This window comes from Eptatretus burgeri, chromosome 7 (genome assembly GCF_056783735.1).
Source record: "Eptatretus burgeri isolate ZD-2024b chromosome 7, Ebu_testis_v1, whole genome shotgun sequence".
Classification (NCBI taxonomy): Eukaryota; Metazoa; Chordata; class Myxini; order Myxiniformes; family Myxinidae; genus Eptatretus; species Eptatretus burgeri.
The window spans coordinates 89069887-89089991 of record NC_140967.1 but is presented as its reverse complement, the minus strand read 5'-3'; the positions used below and the strand labels follow the sequence as shown (position 1 = coordinate 89089991).

The following is a 20105-nucleotide window of genomic DNA, read 5'->3' as shown; positions in this document are numbered from 1 at the left end:
CAAATTTCCCTGACAATATCTGCTGCTCTTCCTTCGCTCCAATTGGTTCTTCTGACCACGTCCTTATTAAAGTGGACATCTCTCTGGCTGTTATCAGAGAACCACCTCACCGCCGTCGAGTCTGGCATTTCACTCAAGCCGACTGGCAGGGTCTCCGAGCAGCCATCAAACTTACAGACTGGTCTCCTATCACTACTTTCTCAAACATCAACTCATCCTGGGAATTCTTTCAAAGAAACTTGCTCTCCCTCATGCACAGATTTATCCCCTCTCGTGTTCAGTTGTCTTACCCTTCCTCCCGCCCCTTGGTTTACTGAAGCTTGTGGCGAGGCAGTTGTCCTTGAAACAACTTGCCTTTGCCTCATGGAAAGCAAACCCAACTGAGGGCAATCTCAGTTCTTTCCACAAAGCTCGGAACAAGTGTGTAGCTACCCTCAGGAGAGCCAGAAAACAACATCTTTCTCATCTCAAGTCTGAACTCTCAAACCTCTCTCCCTCCTCAAAATCCTGGTAGCGTTTAATCAAATCTGTTTCTGGTGTATGTTCCCCCTCCATCCCCTCCCTTACCTCAAATGGCCGCACTGCTGATTCCACACGTGATAAAGCTGAATGTCTAAACTCGGTGTTTGCAGCTAAATCTTGTGTCCCAAACCCATCACTATCTCTACCCACTTTACCCAGTCGCACCCAACTGTCCCTGGACTCTGTATCCTTTTCTCCTGACAAGGTGGAGAGCTTGCTTTCAAACCTCAAGTCAGATTCTGCAACCGGTCCAGACGGCATCAGCCCACGTGTCCTCAAAGCCTGCTCTTCTGCTCTTGCTCACCCTCTCTCTGTTCTATTCACCCTCTCATTTTCCCAAGGTCATCTGCCATCTGCTTGGAAATCTGCTAACATCACTGCCCTGCTTAAAAAAGGTGCAAAAACAGATCCCTGTAACTATAGACCAATCAGCCTTCTCCCAATCATCAGCAAGGTTATGGAATCCATCATCGCTTCAGACATGAAATCCTTCCTCTTCTCCAATGGCTTGATTTCCAATCATCAATTTGGTTTCAGACCAGGTCACTCTACCCTAGATATGCTGCTACTGCTCTCCCATCAATGGATGGAGGTCCTCAATGCCAGACAGGAAATCCGAGCCGTATCCCTGGACATATCACGTGCTTTTGACACAGTCTGGCACCCTGCCCTACTAACCAAACTCTCTTCCCATGGTATTCAAGGCCATCTCCACTCATGGCTCGCAGACTTCCTCTCCTGTCGCAGTCAACGTGTGGCCCTAAATGGAGTTCTTTCATCCCCTCTTCCTGTGCAGGCTGGAGTTCCTCAAGGTAGCGTTCTGGGCCCTGTTCTTTTTCTGGTTTTCATCAATGATCTCTCGGACTCTCTGGAAAATCCTCTATTTCTCTTTGCTGATGACTCAACCCTCTGCCGTACCATCTGTCATCCCTCAGCCCGGCAAGCAGCAGCTTCTTCACTCACTGCAGATCTGGATAAAATCACAAACTGGTCCAACACGTGGAACATGTCTTTCAATCCAGACAAATCTCACACTCTCACTATGTCTCTTCGAAAGGACCGTTTACAAAACCCCCCCATCCACTTTCTCAACAATCCTCTGGAAGAAGTCTTTTCTTTCAAGCTTCTGGGTCTCACTATCTGCCATGACCTTTCCTGGGAAAGTCACATTTCCAACCTTGCCTCAAAAGCCAGTCGCCGACTGGGAATCCTCCGTCGTGCAAAGTCCTTCCTCGGCCCTCTTGAGCTCCTGACCACTTACAAAGCTTTTGTCCGTAGCCTGATGGAGTACTGCTCTCCCTCTGGGCTGGTGCTCCTGCCTCCCACCTTTCTCGACTTCACGCTGTCGAAACCAGGGCTTTTAAGATCATTGGCATCTCCCGCAATGAAGCTGAGTCTTTGGGCCTCTCACTCAATCACCGCAGGTTGGTCGGTGGTCTTTCTGTCTTCTACCGACTCCTCTCCAGCCTTGCCCCCCTGCTCTCTCTGCGATTTGTCCCAACCACATTTCCACAGGGCGCTCAAGGTCCGCCAACAACCCCTTCTGGTAAAACTACCAAAATCACGAATCACTGCTCATCTTCACTCTTTCATTCCTCTTTTTCCCGCCTTTGGAATAAACTTCCTCACTCTATTCTTTCCCATTCTTCCCTTCAGGCTTTCAAAACAGCTGTTCACCATCACCTCTTATCTTCCCCCATCCAAATCCTCGATCTTTTCTACCCCCGATAATCCACCCAAGCCCACTTCCTTCAATTCTCCTGCTTTCCTTCCTGAAATCCCTTTAATGTCCATCTTCCCCTCGCCATGTTCCCCGTCCCATCCCCATCCCTCTCCCTTCCACAGTTCACCTGTGTCTGTTCCCCAATGTTTTGTCCCTTCCACTCCCGCCCCTCTTGTCTCATGCCTCCTTGCTGTGAGTTGTGTGTTAGCTCTCATACGAGCCTCGGCCAAGGTATACAAAAAAAAAAAAAAAAAAAAAAAAAGTGGTCACACACACACACACACACACACACACACACACACACACACACACACACACACACACACACACACACACACACACACACACACACACACACAAACAGATTGCTGGAATTATAGATAGATTAACAACCGTTTTCTTAAGTTTTATCTCTTTTGGTAAATCAATATTAAGAAGAAGCTTGAAGAGGATCTGATTTTAAGATGTGTATATCTAAAAAGATTATTTTTGTAATAGCAAATCCACTACTTACTACAGTGTTATCAACATCTTGTTCTTGTCTCTGGAGTTCATCGTAAACATCACATCTTACAAAATCTTGAAATGATGAGATAAAGTGAGGGTTTGTCCTCATATAGGGAGTAGTTTCATCACCTTCTCTTACCATATTCAATTTTACTCCCATATAAAACTTTAAAGTTTTTTTTTTTTTTTTTTTTTTTTTTTTTTTTCTCTCTTTCTCTCTCTCTCTCTCTCTCTGTCTCTTTCTCTCTCTCTCTCTCTCTCTCTCTCTCTCTCTCTCTCTCTCTCTCTCTCTCTCTCTCTCTCTCTCTCTCTCTCTCTCTCTCTCTCTCTCTCTCTCTCTCTCTCTCTCTCTCTCTCTCTCTCTCTCTCTCTCTCTCTCTCTCTCTCTCTCTCTCTCTCTCTCTCTCTCTCTCTCTCTCTCTCTCTCTCTCTCTCTCTCTCGTGCAGCCTGTGGCTGCTGGTTGCATCATTGGTTGGGATACGGCTATGCCGCTGATGCAGTGCCCCCTTGCCGACCTCGGAAGGATGACAGGCTGAATCAAACTCCTAGTGTATTTTAAATTCAGCGGCCAACAGGGCTTGAACTCAGGACCCTAGGATCCCAAGCCACCACCCTAACCACAAAGCCAACACCAGGCTTTCATTTCACTTAATGTGTTTTTAATTATAGTTTCAATACTTTGTTTAACCATATCAACAGCTTCAATGATTGAAGATGGTCCAGGGTCTTGAAAGCGAAACAATCTTATTTTTATATGTCCTTAAAATGCCCCATCAGTGTTTTCAATGGAGAATTTAGTGGCACTTTCCCTTTCTTCATTGTTCTTGTGTTTGCATGATTGAATGTGTTTATTATAAAAAAAACTTTTTTAAAGAATATCATTATCACATCTATCACAATGTTTTGTTTCTTGGTCAAGTGGAGATATTTGTCTGAAAAAATTGAATGTGTGTTTGTTGGTTTGAAGGTGTTTTTTATAATATTTATATTCGTGATGACAAACATCACAGTACGTTGTATTCACCATATTTATATAACAAAACTTTGCTTAAAATAAAATTTTCTTGATGAAAGTTTGGTTTAATTTATAGGTGAATCTGTGCTGAAAACCATTTTATCCTCCAACTTTTTTTCACTTAATAAATACAATGAATCAAGACACAAAAGACAAGTTTCAATCAATCACTTCATTTGTAAAAGATACTGAGAATATGTCGAGGATGTAAAATTAAATATAGATGAATATAACAACTATTGGATAAAAACAATTATGGTGAATAATATGAGTTCTTCAATTTCCTTCAGTGGAAGGGCTTTTCGTATATCTGGAAGAACATCAATTAAAGTAGCTCCAACAAAAGTTTCTCCTCTCCTTCTGGCAATATATTCAAAACTAGAAAAAGTATCAAAAAAGAAAAACCTTATGGATGAAGCTTTAGAAAGAAAAGATAAGACCATCTGTAATATGCAAGGAGAAATTTGTATTTTTTTCAACAATCCTAAAGATGTAAATCCTGATGAAATAAAGGATATTAATATATCAGGTGAAATGACATTTCGTTCAATAGTAGCTAAGGATCATTTTAAAATTACCTTTGATATAAAAAATGTAGTAATTGAAGCTGTTAATGAAAAAAAGTATATAGATATAGATGGTAATGTTTTTTCTACTAATTAAATATGAGTCATTATTCAACTGAAGATTTTGAAGATTATGAGAGTGATGATAGTATCTCTGTTGGAACATAAAACATTCATGATATCGAGAGTTTGTGTTCAAACGATAGTTATGAAAGTAGTTTTATAGATGATTGTGAAAGCACCAATGAAAGTACCGAAGATGAATTTTATTTGAAGTAAAGTTTTACTTTATAAATATGAATAGTTTCCTATATTTTGAGCATCTTGAATATCGTGATTCTCCAAATGACAAATTTGAGAATTGTCCTGCATGTGATCGAGTGGGATTAAACACAGAGTCAAAAGCCCATAAACAATGTATATTCTGTGATTATCTTCTAATTAATGATAATAAAAAATATAAAAAGGAATATAATTCTTTTAGATTTACACCAAAAATGAATTGCTTTACAAGATTGATTAGAGAAATGAATGTAAAGTATGAGGGTGATAACACACCTTTCCTTACAATGTAAAAAACTGAACGTATAAGGGAAATGTTCAAAGGATTGTTGTTATATATTATTCACGATTGCCATTTTCAGGGAAATATCAACACAAGTTATTGTATAAATAAAATAATGGATTATCTTGAAATTAAACCCGAACTTCGGATAAAATATAGAGTTTCTAAAAAAGCCAATAATAAATTAAATAACCTGTTTTCCAAATATCTATATATTAATACTGAAGGACCAATTTTGTGCTACTCCTAGCGGTCGCATCACGTTTTTCTCGGTACTGTGACCTGGACTGAAAGAAACTTCGTACCTGTAAGAGTGTATCGCACATCGTGGCAATAGTCAACTTTCAACTCTGAAGCAGAATAAACACTTTTCGGTTTACATTCATTTACATGGCGACGTGTGACGTCACCGCTGAGAGGCGTAAGGACGTCATGACATCATCGGTCATTCGCTGACGTCATTACGCCTGTCGTCGACACATTAACAAGGCGTAGGGACAAACATTTCGTAGAGTGGGAATATACTGACCATCTCCAGTTTTTTCGCACGGACAACTGTACGCCGCGTTCTCGAGAGCCAGAAGTTTTGACACAGTGTACGTCAAAGTAGACACGTGCACAAATCAGGGGACTTCTTCACAAGGAGTAGTGTCCACCAAAAATGTCATGCACAAGGACGTTTTGTAGGCCTCATTAGGTAAGGCCATGGAGTACATCGACTGGGATCCGGATCTTACAAGAGCCGCCACTGGTTGTCATATTGGGCTCATGGAATGGAATCCGTCTGTGACGGGGTTTCAGCTAGTATAAATGAATAATGTTTTACCCATTTGGAAAAATAAGATAAAATTTAACAACCATAAAAATCTTCCAAATTCATTAAGATGTCTCATAGTTAGTTCAAGTGGGTGTGGAAAAACCTGCTTACTTTTAAAGATGATCCTTACTCCCAACTTTTTAGATTATGATAATTTAATAATTTCCACAAAGTCAAGTTTTCAACCTGAGTATCGACTACTCTCACAAGGTTTTAATGCTGGTCTTCAAAAACAAAATATAATCGGTTTATTTAAACTTCAAAACAAACTAAATGATTACAACATTGAAGAAATAATACAATTATTTTGTGATACACAGAGATATAAAAAGAAATCAAAGCCAATAACTTGTATTCTTAGTGATAATACAGATGATATTCGTTCCCCCCAACGTTTGGATAAATCAAAAAAGAACCTCGTTATCTTTGATGATTGTGTTAATGAGAGAAACCAAACAGTAATGGATAGCTACAACACAAGAGGTAGACATTCTTCTTGTAATTGTATTTATCTGTCAATCATACTTTCAACTCCCTCGTCGCTCAATAAGAAACAATGCTAATACTTTTATTTTATTCAAGTTAAATTCAAAAGATATAAATAATTTTTGGAGAGACAATTGTTCTACATTATGTAGTAAAAAGGAATTTGGGGATTATATGAAGCACATGACTAAAAAATATAAGTATATTGTTGTGAAACAAGATGAGATATTAAGAGATATATTTTTTATTCTATAAACAATTACATATATAAATGACAACTATTATTATAAATCTTGTGGGGAAAATCTGCTTCCGGAAAAAAAAACTTTCATAAATCAAGGTTCATGTTTAGTACAAATGAGAATATTGTAAATTTACTTAAAAAGCACCATGTAGTTCGTATTGTATCAACAACAACGAGAGCAATAAGACCTGGAGAAGTAGAAGGTGAAGATTATTACTCTATTTCAGTAGAGGAACATGCGATTGAGGAATGAAGGTCAAATATTTGAGGAGGGTTTCTCTTGGTACAACAAAATATTCACATTGTAAGAGTGAGTTAAAGAAAATAAAATCTAGTGGTCTTGGGATATTAGAAACTAATCCAGAAGGAATGAGATAAATTATTAAATATCTGAATGGTAATGGGATTAAGATTTTATCATTCGGTTTTGATGTTGATGAAGAAACTCAACGCAAACGTATGAAAAGCAGAGATACAAGTATTAGTGAAGAAAAATTACAGCTCGTATTAATGTTAATAAAGAACTGGATAAAATATTTAAAGAAAAGGATTTATTTCAACACATCTACTTTAATAATGAAGAAAGGGAAAATTTCCCTGTTGATCTTTACAATTCTTGGAAAGAATTCCCTCCTCAAAATCCTGGTGGAATCTAATCAAATCTGTTTCTGGTGTATGCTCCCCCTCCATCCCCTCCCTTACCTTAAATGGCCGCACTGCTGATACCGCTCGTGAAAAGGCTGAATGCCTAAACTCGGTGTTTGCAGCTAAATCTTGTGTCCAAAACCCATCGCTTTCTCTACCCACCTTACCCAGTCGCACCCAACTGTCCCTGGACTCTGTGTCCTTTTCTCCTGACAAGGTGGAGAGCTTGCTGTCAAACCTCGAGTCAGATTCTGCAACTGGTCCAGACGGCATCAGCTCACGTGTCCTAAAAACCTGCTCTTCTGCTCTTGCTCACCCTCTCTCTGTTCTATTCACCCTCTCATTTGCTCACGATAATCTGCCATCTGCTTGGAAATCAGCAAACATTACAACCTGCATAAAAAGGTGCAAAAACAGATCCCTGCAACGACAGACCAATCAGCCTTCTGCCAATCATCAGCAAGGTTATGGAATCCATCATTGATTCAGTCATTAAATCCTTCCTCTTCTTCAATGGCTTGATTTCCGATCATCAATTTGGTTTCAGACCAAGTCACTCTACCCTGGATATGCTGCTTCTGCTCCCCTAACAATGGATGGAGGTCCTCAATGCGAGACATGAAATCAGAGCCATATCCCGAGACATGAAATCAGAGCCATATCCCGAGACATATCGCGTGCTTTTGACATGGTCTAGAACCCTGCCCTGCTCACCAAACTTTCTTCCTATGGTATCCACGGCCATCTCCACTCATGGCTCACAGACTTCCTCTCCTGTCACAGCCAATGTGTGGCCCTAAATGGAGTTCTTTCATCCCCTCTTCCTGTCCATGCTGGAGTTCCTCAAGGCAGTATTCTGGGCCCTGTTCTTTTTCTGGTTTTCATCAATGATTTGTCTGACTCAGAGAAAATCCTCTTTATTTCTTTGCTGATGACTTCACCCTTTGCCGTACCATCTGTCATCCCTCAGACCGTCGAGCAGCAGCTTCTTCGCTCTCTGCAGATCTGGGTAAAATCACAAACCGGTCCAACACGTGGAACATGTCCTTCAATCCTGACAAATCTCATGCTCTCACTATGTCTCCCAGAAAGGACCGTTTAGAAACCGTCCCCCCCCCCCCCATCCACTTTCTCAACACTCCTCTGGAAGAAATCCTTTCTTTCAAGCTTCTGGGTCTCACTATCTGCCATGACCTTTCCTGGGAAAGTCACATTTCAAACCTGGCCTCCAAAGCCAGTCGCTGACTGGGAATCCTCCATCGTCCAAAGTCCTTCCTTGACCCACCTGAGCTCCTGATCACACATCAAGCTTTCGTCCGCAGCCTGATGGAGTGCTGCTCTCCCTTCTGGGCTGGTGCTCCTGCCTATCACCTTTCTCAGCTTCATGCAGTGGAAACCAAGGCATTTCGGATCATTGGTATCTCCCGCGATGAGGTTGAGTCTTTGGGCCTCTCACTCTCTCACCGCAGGCAGGTCGGTGGTCTTTCTGTCTTCTACTGGCTCCTCTCCGGTCTCGCCCCACCCTGCACTGTTTGCGATATGTCCCCACCATATTTGTGCAGGGCGCTTAAGGTCCGCCAACAACCCCCTTCTGGTAAAACTACCAAAATCACGAATCACTGCTCACCTTCACTCTTTCATTCCTCTTTTTTCCCGCCTTTGGGATAAATTCCCTCACTATTCAATCCCATTCTTCTCTCCAGGCCTTCAAAACAGCTGTTCACCACCACCTCTTATCGTCCCCCATCCAAAGGCACGATCTTTTCTACCCCCGTTAATCCACCCAAGCCCACCTCCTTCAAATTCCCTGCTTTCCTTCCTGAAAGTCCCTGAAATGTCCATCTTGTATTCCCCATGTTACCCACCCCACCCCTCTCCCTTCCACAGATCTCCTAATGTCTCTGTTCCCCACTGTTTTGTCCTTCCCACTCCCGCCCCTCTTGTCTCATGCCCCCCTTGCTGTGCGTTGTGTGTTAGCTCCATACAAGCCTTGACAAGATATACAAAAAAACCTCTTTAAGCTTCTCTTTGACATGTTCAAAGGTTATTCATGTTTGGTAAAAAATAAAATCACAAAAAGCCCCATACATTATGATGAGGTGAAATGTTGTCATGGAAACCGTTAACATGTATAAATGGCTTCATCGATTATTCTGATTTTGGTGAATCAATTCATTGACTCAATGTGCAAATAATGTTCAGATTTCAAATCAATCGGATGAAAATTGACCATTTTGTGACCTTTGGCCTTTTATCTCAAAAACAATCGGCTTCAGTGACGCAACTGTTGAGGTGTGTTTGAAGTACCTGTAATGCAGAAACAACTTTAGTGTTCTTGTTGCTGGTTATCGAGCAACGGAAGGAGAAAAATAAATGACGCACTTCCGGTGCGGCCCGGAAGGCCGACAAGCTGGAGTCTTGCTTGGTTCACAACAACATTCAACCCCCGTTGAAATTTCAAGTCGATCAGATGAAAATCGACGATTATATACGACCACGAGTCCTTGGCCTTTTGATTTCAAACAATAGGATTTCAAACAATAGGTTTGATTAGCTCTATCAGGACAGTTGGTTCTGTTTTGTGAAGATCGGTCTAGATTTGCCACCTGAAGGCGAACAACGGGTGGTGGAGAATTAATAAATAAATAAATTCCGGAATCGCGCAGCTCCGCTCTTCCTCGGTTTATTCCTCCAATGCAGCTTGTGCAGTCGTCGTCGTCGTGGTGGTGGTGGTTTGGAGTGGTGACTGGTGGGTTAATGCGTGTGTGGTTGGATCGTCGGGTTGCCGGTTCGAATCCCCCCTTCATCACCACACAGCGTTGTCATGGTGACAGAGCGGACAAACAGCCATAGGTTGGCAATTACAACGCGGGCTTTGATAGACATCGTGAGGGACGTCACATTTATTTATTTATTAAGGCAATTTACCCCGCCCCCATCAAAATACAGTCCAATCAGGTAATAGTCCACAAATGTGTGGTGTGCGGTGTATTAAAAAGAATCCCGAGTTCCTTCGTCCGTAATGGTTTATTCCAAAAAGTTTCTGCTGTCGTTTAATAAAATACAAATGGTGCCGTTGGAAAGCAAATGATCGATTTACTTGGAACAAAAATTCGTTCCTTAATCACATTTACTCGGCTCTTTTGAAAGCAAGCCCGAGTCTCTGCGATTAAGGAAGAAGAAGAAGCGGGACATCGATCTTCAATGTCGGCGGTTTGAACGAGCAACATTTATTATTCTTCCAAAGGGGAAATCCTTTTCAAGAACACGGAATAAAAACACAAAATGGAAATATTTATTTGTCGAAGTAATAAAAAAACAATATATAAAAGTCCAATGAAAGCAGCACACAAACAACAACAATTACATGTTATCCATCCGCGTGTGTGCGTGTGCGTGCGTGCGTGCGTGCGTGCGTGTCAGTGTGTGTGTTAGTGTGTGTGTTTGTGTGTGTGTGTGTGTGTGTGTGTGTGTGTGTGTGTGTGTGTGTGTCAGTGTCAATGTGTGTGTATCAGTGTGTCAATGTGTGTGTGTGTCAGTGTCAATGTGTGTCAGTGTGTGTGTGTGTGTGTGTGTGTGTGTGTGTGTGTGTGTGTGTGTGTGTGTGTGTGTGTGTGTGTGTGTGTGTGTGTGTGTGTGTGTCAGTGTGTCAGTGTGTCAATGTGTGACTTTTAAATATAATTTTGACATTCCCTTAAGGATGCGTGAGTATTTACAGAAAAGTTGTCAGAAACAGCTGACCACACATGCAACAAGAACCAGATACTTAGGAATGAAAATAAATCAGACGAAGGATCTTAAGAAACTTATTAAAGTAATAGCCAGTGGCGGATGTGATGAGTCAAATGGACAAGCAGTTTGAGTGCACTGTTGGTCTTTCATTGTGCTGACAACACTCAAAACCAAAGAACCATCCACAGGCCCATCTCCATGGTCCGAGCATCTGGGACCCACTCCCTTTCACTAACAGGACTTCCGAGTGATCCAATACACCACGGCATTAAATGTGTGAATGCATTCATGATGAATACTGTACAAGAGTAATGAAGACACCAGTGAAGAATACAAGCAAGGATCATTAATATCTGAGTATCAGCTACAAATCAAAATGGATAAGCACCTTTCAAACTCTGGATGATCATTGTGGTGCAAAGCCAATAGATGGCTCCACTGGTAGCGCTGCAACATCTGAGTCTTTATTAGAGACTGCCTCAGAGAGTGGTGTAGTACCATCTGTTCTAGGACTCACTATCAGCCATGACCTCTCCTGGGCTGGCCTCAAGAGCTAGCTGCAACTGTGTATACTCTACCTTCCAAGATTTTCCTTGAAAAACCAGAACTACTCGAGCTGACAAAACGTTCATCCATCGCTCAATGGAGTGCAGTACTCCACGATGAGCTCAAGCCCCAACATTATACATCTCTCCTGTATTCTGTGGAATCTAAAGCTCTCAACATTAATGGAATCTCTTGTGAGGAGGCCAAAGGACAAGGTTTGTTGCAGGAAGGTGGGTGGTCTGTCTTTTTCTGCCTCTCCTTTGGTCGAGCTCCAAATTCTCTCTCAGCCTTTCACCTCTCCCAACAACTCGAGGATGCATTCTTAAGGTAAACCCCTCCAAGTTGAACTCCCAAAATCCAGGCTTCCACTCATCTCAATTATTGTTCCACTTTTATCCCATTTGTGGAACCGTCGAGCTGTGGCTACTCAATCTCACCACTCAAGGGCTTAACGTTGGCAGTATACCTCTACCTTATGTCACACATAGCCCATCTCTACCTACAATCTTCCCCCACTACCACCTTCCCTCTCCTCCCCACACACCTAACCCAACGCTCTTACTTTCACGTTACTGTATTTCCTTTTCTTTTCCTATTTCTTCATTCCCTTGCTTGCTGCATCCAGCAACCCTTTCTTGTTGCACCCTTCACTCTTCCATTCCACTTTTTTCCCACATCTGGAACAAACTCCCACACACTCTTCAATCCTACTCCTCCCTCCAGGTCTTCAAAACAGCTGTTCACCATCTCACATCTTTCCCCATCCAAAATATTGATTTTTACTACCACCATTAATCCACCCCAAACCCACCTCCTTCATATTCCCTGTTTTCCTTCCTGAAAGTCCCTGTAGTACCATGTTGTTTACCCCGTGTACCCCGCCACATCCCTCTCCCTTTCACACATATCCTATTGTCTTTGTTCCCTACTATTTTGTGCTTTCCTTTCCCACCCCTCTTGTCTCCTGCCTCGTTACATGTTTCTGGGAAATGCTCTGACATGAGCCTTGACTTGGTATACAAAAAAAAACTTCCCCTTTTGCCAGTCCGTTGCCCTTTTGCCCAATCACTTCACTCTTCTAAGAGTCGAAATTTGCACCAAAAATTAATAAAAGTAAAGCTGTTATCTTATACACACATACACACACACCACACATAAAAATGCACACCTGTTTTATTGATGACATCATCCTTTCAGTCTGAAGAACAATGTCAAAGGAATGAGAACAAAATTTAGATTTATATAATCACAACAAATATATTACTTTCTCCAATGTACTGGACATATATATATATATATATATATATATATATATATATATATATATATATATATATATATATATATATATATATATATATATATATATATATATATATATATATCACACACTAACTTTCACATTAATGTACAAGACCTTGAAAAGTAAGCATCTCAGCCAAATATATTAATTATATATTTCACGAGTTTGAAATATCAATAAAATAACTCGATCTACAGTCCCATTGGTTGTTGCTTTTTTACTAACCCGTCATCGTGATATTTCTCCATCCAACGTAGGATATCATTAGACGTTGCAAAGTTGTCAGTGTTGTCGTATTATAATGCTTTTACAAACAGACTATTATATGACGAGCAAGATCCAGGATGAAACACAACTACCAAAGTGGGGTGGGACGGTGGTTGGGACGGGAGTGGGGATTTACATAATGCCCTTACTACCTTTATCCTTCAATGCTTTACTGTTTCCATCACTTTGGCAGAACCAAAGGATCATAAAAACTTGTTTTGTTACTGCTGTCAATACCTATGTATGTAGTTCGGTCCATGTCATGTAGAATATATTATACAAGGACAGATATTTCAAAGTAGAAGATATTTGAATAATCCTTGGTGGAAAAAATAAATAAATCTTGCCTCCTCGAAATTCCAGTTTTCCACTCGTGTCGGTCACACAATCGTGGTCGATTCAGCAATATAGAGACGCCGCCAAAACATGGGTCATTCTGCCTCGACAACAACGACCCACAATGCACTTGCGAAGCATAGAAACCAAATAACTTCTTTTAAAAGGTTACAAAAAAAAAGAAAACACCATATATTTACATAAATTCACTTTTGGTGCATTTCGTTTCTCTTAAATGAAAGGGAGCAAGAGAGATGAAGAACCAAATAATAAAATGATACATTCTGGAGATTCAATGAGGTGCGACACAAACAAAATGGTGGTCGTGTGAAACTGTTGTCCTTTGATTTAAATTGATCATCGACGGTATAGATAAAGACTGAATTCAGGCACAGTCAGCAACTGACATATATATATATATATATATATATATATATATATATATATATATATATATATATATATATATATATATATATATACAGATGTTTGGTACTACAGAACTTTAATATGTATACAAACAAACACTACATAATAGTTACCAAAGCTTTTCGTGCTGCACTCCTCAGGGTAAAAAATCGCAGCAAGTAAAGCACGCGCCTTCATTTCCTTCTTCATTTGCTGCGATTTTTTACCCTGAAGAGTGCAGCACAAAAAGCTTTGGTCACTATTATGCTGTGTTTGTTTGTATCCATATATATATATATATATATATATATATATATATATATATATATATGTTACAGATTTTAGAATCCGGTCTGATGAATGCATCCACACATCCAGGTCCTCAGACAGTTATTTCCTTAAATACATGTTCAGATCAGCCCCATCCCCATATCTAATGGGATCTTAAATGTGATGCGGTGAGAAGGGTAAAGGATAGATCCCCCCTCTCTTATGGGAAGATTTTTTTTCTTTACGACAGACATGTTTACACACGTTTCTTTCACGAGATCTGAAGCCCGCCCCTATATTTCCTCAGCAATAATCTTTTACGAGCTCTGGGGCCCGCCCTTATAAATTCCTCAACGGCGATCTTTCGTGAGCTCCGACGCCCGCCATTTTTGAGAGCACACGGGTCATAATGGTAACCGTGCGCCAGTGGGACGGGGTGAGCGTGGGGTGTGTTGGACCCGCAGAGACGCCCCGAAGATATAAAAAGACGTTCTGTGAGGAGAGACGTTCGGAGAGGAAAAGGCTAAATAGGGACGTTCTGAAGCAAGAGAGACGTTCTGTGAGGAGATAAGTTTTGAGAGTGGGGAAAAAGCGAAAGCGATACGTTCTGAAGAGCGTTAACGAAAGAGGTATGAGAGAGAAGTGAGCAAGAAGCGGGTGTAGGCGCGCAAAAGAGGAGAAGGAAGCGCGCATGTGGGTGTCTGGCCAGCACCAACAGCAGGACAGTTTGTCCTGCCCAGAGCTTCGGCAAGCGAGCATGTGGTGCGGGTGTGAACAAAGCCACCAACAAATGAGGCACGGGTCGTTCATCACCGGCGGCAACAGGGTCTAAATCCGCGACGGACCATCTCGGTGCCCTCCATACTTTGACTGGCGTTGAAGGCTGCCCGAGAGGCTGTACGACAAAGCTGGGTGCTGGTGACAGACGTGACCCGCACGCACGCATTTCAGAACGTTTTTGCTTCATGGTCGACTTTCTGGTGAGCAAGACAATTTTATCCCACTCCCCTCCCCCTGAATGATCCGTTGGGTACCCTTGTCTGTGTTTAGCTGCAAGTCAACCCCCGTTAAGATTCTGCTCTTTGTCTCGTTCCTGGCATTTTGATTGATTTTGCTTGGAAATTCTTTATTTACCTCAGCAAATAAAAAGTTCTTTTTACTTATTTATTTTATTATTAATAAATTATTTGTCGATTTCCAACCTGTCCGTGTTTATCCTTTTCTTCCATTGATCTAGCATTGTTCGAACCGAGATAGACTGGGAGGTAATTACCACAGATTTGACCAAAAAAATCGTCGGCACGCACCAGTGGTTAAAACGTTCGGCCGCCCTATTTAAAATCTAATCAGTTAATATTGGTGCTTTGCCGAGGGCGCGCTCCCCACTCAGTTAACCATGTGACCTCGAGTTAAACGGAATAATTAAACGGTGGACACTGGAACTCGTGGTTGACTGGGTGGCGTTCGTGGTTTTAAAACAACCCACCGTACCACAACGTTAATTGTGAGCGGTGGCCCCAGGTCCGGCATTACCGAGGACAACCGGGTATTAATCCCACTGAGTGACAAGCTCTGAGTGTCTTGAGTGTCTTGGTGTGTCTTGAGTACTGAGTGTCTTGGTACCCGTCACCGCAAAAAAAAAAAAAAATATATATATATATATATATATATATATATATATATATATATATATATATATATATATATATATATATATATACATTCTACTTTCAACGATTTCAAAATTGTTCCATGTGATGTTTTTGCAACATCATCAATCTCTTAACTGGACATTCACCCTATTTATGCTTTCTATATATTTCAGTGTTATGCCAACAAGTTGGAATCAACCACCGTGTATATTTGGAAAACAAAAACTGGACAGTTGTAAGCCCGTCAGAGGCATTATCAATGTGGGGCTTGTGTCACGTGGGAGTGGAGTTGTACATTTACAGTGTGGGTTTGTGTAATTAGTGCGTTTGTGTCATTGTTTGAAGATGTCTATGTGAAAGGGAGTGGTACATTTGTAGTGTGGGTTTGTGTGATTGTGTATTTTATTTGTTGTGAAATTGAGACGGGGAAAATGTCAAAAGATATCTTGATGGTAATCCATAAAGGAATCGTGGTTTTGTATTGTGGTGTCATTCCCCCCTTGTTTGGTTGTTGTTTTTTTGGAATTCCATCCCCAGTTTAAAAAAAAAAAAAAAATTTTAAACGTTATTTTTCTGATTTGTATTTCAAGGAACATTGTAATTACCTCCACCACCAAAGGTGGGGAGGTTATGTTTTCACCCGTGTCTGTTTCTCTGTTTGTTTGGCTGTGAGTAAAAGTTATGGATGGATTCGGACGAAATTTGGTGGAAAGGTTAGGTGTGTGACCAGAAATTCATTCCATTTTGGTGAAGATCTGGATCCAGATACTATAATTTTGAGTGATTCTATATCATTCCGAGATAGGGCCAAAAATGATACATACATAGAGTACAATATAGCATGATGTCTCAAAAACTTGTGGACGGATTCGGACAAAACTTGGGGGAAGAGTTAGCTCGGTGACAAGAACAAGCCGATTAGATTTTGGTTGAAGTCTGAATTCAGATTTGGCCTATCAGTGGGATACAAAACACAAACTGTTCAGCCTGGTCGAGTTGCGCTCTACAAAGTGCCGTTCTAGTTGTTGCTGTGTTCTTATGTATCCTTGGTAATTTTTGATGGCATTTTTTTTAACGATGTTCCCATCGACCATTATGTTGCATAATTAACGTCAAAAAATATCTGGTCACGTTAGGCTGGAGGAGGGGTGGGTGGCAATAGAATCCTACAAACCCCCTGCCCCTCCATAGCTCTTCCCCCCCCCCCCCAATCCTCCTCAGCGACGAGCTTGAGTTCTACTTAAGGAATATCAGTCTTCACCAAAATCAAGAGTGATTTGTAAGATTTTTCAATCTGTCAGATTTAAATGGACATTCATGCAGATCACAAGAGGATGGCTATATAAATTCTTGAATCACATTGCTGAAAAACATGACTGGAAACTTCATGTTTGATTGGGTTGAGGTGTGTAGAAGGCAGAAAGGAAGGAGAGAAGTCTAAAGTGTAAGGTAGTAAGTAAAGATTATGCACAACTTTGTGCACGATTGTGAAATACAATTCTCTCTTACCAGCATTTTATGTGAAAGAAGACGAAGAAGAAGGAGAAGAGGAGGGAGAAGGAGCAATGTGGTCAAAATCATTCAAAACAACCCAGAAAAAGCATGTGATACGAGTTGAATGAGAGTGGCACAGATATTTAAATTAAACTAACATCGAACCTCATTCACCATAAGAATGACCGGCATTTGCTGTGGTTATCTCATCAGCAATTATAACAGTGAGAGCATTTCCTGAAACCAACGTGCTTCTGCCCTCGGAGTTTCCATCACCCGGTGTTGTACCAGGTGTACAAAAGCTGCACTTACAGCTGCGCGTGAGGTTCTGCGCACACGTAGCATCACTGGGGCAATGACAAGAGTCCGTTCTCATCGGTCGAGTCCAGGATTGAACAGAGAAGAGAAGATTCCACCTTTGCACAAAAACAGGTTTGCATAAGTTGGAACTGATAGATCAATCTGTCATGTCAATCCTTTGATACTTCATGTGCAATTTATTTTCAAACACTCATAATCTATCGATTCTGGTGTCACATAATATGTCCGCTCCTTTCCGACAAATACTACATCCATCCATCCATTGGGACCATACTCTGTGCAGAGCGTTGATGCTGCCTAAGCAGTCTCCTCGGCTATTAGACACAATCCTGGACGGGTCGCCACTCAGACGCAGGGTACCAGCAAGCTGGCACTCATTTTGCTGACCTCGGAAGTCGGAACGATGAGAGGCAGAGTCAACCCCACCTGGTATATTAATTCAACAACCGAGTGGGATTTGAACTCAGGATCCTAGGATACTAAGCCCACCACCCGAACCATTAAGCCAACACCAGGCATAAATACTATATATATATATATATATATATATAACGTATAAAATTACATATAAAGGCTCATGGAAGAACGAGACAACAACAGCCGATTCCAGAAAGGAAATACTTCATGGCAAAATAATGTCCCGCTCTCATGACCTCTGCATATTGTGCCACTAATGGTGTATGCACCATAACCAGTTAACCACAAGGTGCATGACAACAAGGGCATGAAAGATCAGATTAGCCATGTGCTTTTACCATTCGCCACAGTCCCAGGAGGTGAAGATTCAAATGATCTGCCTTGTGTTGGACCCAATGTCTACAGACGAAACGTGAAACGAGGTGGGCGCACGATATCGTCAAGGCAGGTGCGCCGTATGAATGGACCATAAATTTGCCTTATCAGGAATGGTGTTGAGGGATTCGGCTTGTTCAATCCCCAGTTCGGCGTCAGGCCTTCTCTAGCCAATGATTGATAGCTGGGACTGGGAACTCATAGCAAATGCCTACAGATTCTGGCTCATCCCCACAAGGGTTATTATACTGAAACACATGAGTCTCCAAGGGGTCGTGCCAGGAATTTCTTGCATTGGCTGAGCACTGAAATCACCGATACCCTGCTGTCAATCATTGCGCACACACAACGGAGACGCAATATAAAATGCATACAATTTATAATGGCAGAATGAGTGTAAAAAGGCATTTTATGTCTGTGCAAACGAGGTCGTATGTTGTTCATTTTGTACAAAATATTTTTTGTTCAAGGTTGGTCCATTGATGAGGATGCTCGACTGGGATCCTGGATGTTGTGGTTTCAAATGCAGCTGAAGGCAGTAGTATTACAAATTTCGATTCTAAGCTTCAGAAAGTCAAGCGAGTCTCAGGAGAATTGCGAGGTCACGATTGTGTTGTGAGTAAAAATGCAAAACCTGCAAAGCACCAGACTCTGTGGTGTAATGATGCCTGTTGTTGACTTAACTGTTAAGGTGGCTGGCTTGAGATCTTAGGGTCTTGAGTTTGAGCCCCTGTTGCGCCAATGAAATAACACCGGGTGGGTTGACTCAGCCTGTCATCCTTCTGAGGTCAGCAAAATGAGTAGCAGCTTACTCGTATGGTAACAGGGGCACTGCATCAGCAGCACAGCCACCAGAAAATGATGCAACCAGCAGCCATAGGTTGCATAAGAAACAGCAACATTGGAGCGTCCACTCCAAATCTGGGAGGTCGGCGGTTGAAACCCTGGCCGGGTCATACCAAGGACTTGAAAAAAAATGGTATGTGTTGCTTCGTTGCTTGACGCTCAGCATTTAAAAGGATAGAGCACGGTCAATCCCCATAGGTAGGCATCCATGGGGAGGAGGAAATTTCTCCTGAGGAATTGTCCCGCTGAGTGCGGTGATAAAAGTGGTGTCGTTGTGACGTCGCTGGGACCCAGAGTATCCTGGGAATTGACGGCACTTCCCCCAAGCTCAGTGGCTGTGTTTGTCTTGTCAGTATGTCCATGTGTGTGTGGGTGACACCTCCATTACGAGCCGTCGACCTTGTATGAAGAGCCCCAAAAAATAGGAAGGTGGCAGACCGATCTCCAGAGCGGTGGTGTTGGCACCTTTCCATAATGAAGACAAATGATTGTCAGAGAAGGATCTGCAAGAAAGCAAAGAAAGAAGAGCAGAAAGGACAGACACACATGTCTGTTGGATCAAATTACTGAGGCCTTCTCGACTGGTTGTTGAAGATGTATAAAGATTTGCAAGAAACCTTCTCCCCCCTTACCAGGTGAGCAACACGTTTGCTCTCAGGAGCTGTCTGTCAGGGAGTTAGGGTATAATTGAGGATCTTGTCTTTCACAAAGAAAAAGAAAAGGTAGGGGGATGGTGGGGGTTGGAGTTCAGACAATCCGTGAAAGCTGTGCAAACCGTACCTCTTCCGTTTATGAGTGAAGGAACTGAATGAGGAGCATATTTTAGAGACAGACTTGATGAGTTGCCACCAGATATTGGCAGATTGAGGGAGGCCCTCAGTTCTGTAAGCAGGATTAATGCCAAGGGGATGTGCATAAGATACAGCGTTTGATTAAAAAAAATAAAAAAACACATGAACAAAGAGGCCCACTGGAGATGACGTCTCTGCCTGTGCTGACGGATCAAGTCAAAATCATTATTGTGGTCAAAAAAGCGCTCCATGGTCT

The 20105-nt window shown here is 41.7% G+C and overlaps 2 protein-coding genes across 4 annotated transcripts in view; both read right to left on the bottom strand.

Annotated features, from left to right (window-relative positions):
- XPO1 (exportin 1) overlaps positions 1–9417 on the bottom strand; it is a 133289-nt gene extending 123872 nt beyond the window's left edge. The window contains exon 1 of the mRNA XM_085890382.1: positions 9399–9417. The gene's annotated coding sequence lies outside the window, so the exon portion shown is untranslated. The remainder of the gene's footprint in view (positions 1–9398) is intronic.
- A 947-nt stretch (positions 9418–10364) lies between these two features.
- ERLEC1 (endoplasmic reticulum lectin 1) overlaps positions 10365–20105 on the bottom strand; it is a 56500-nt gene continuing 46759 nt past the window's right edge. The window contains exons 12-13 of one of the 3 annotated variants that reach the window (XM_085890395.1): positions 17412–17515; positions 10365–13375 (exon numbers count right to left, since the gene is read on the bottom strand). In XM_085890395.1, the coding sequence (XP_085746521.1) occupies positions 17444–17515 (72 nt within the window). In that variant the 3' untranslated portion in view covers positions 10365–13375; positions 17412–17443. The other 2 variants (XM_085890394.1, XM_085890396.1) reach the window with 2 other exon arrangements.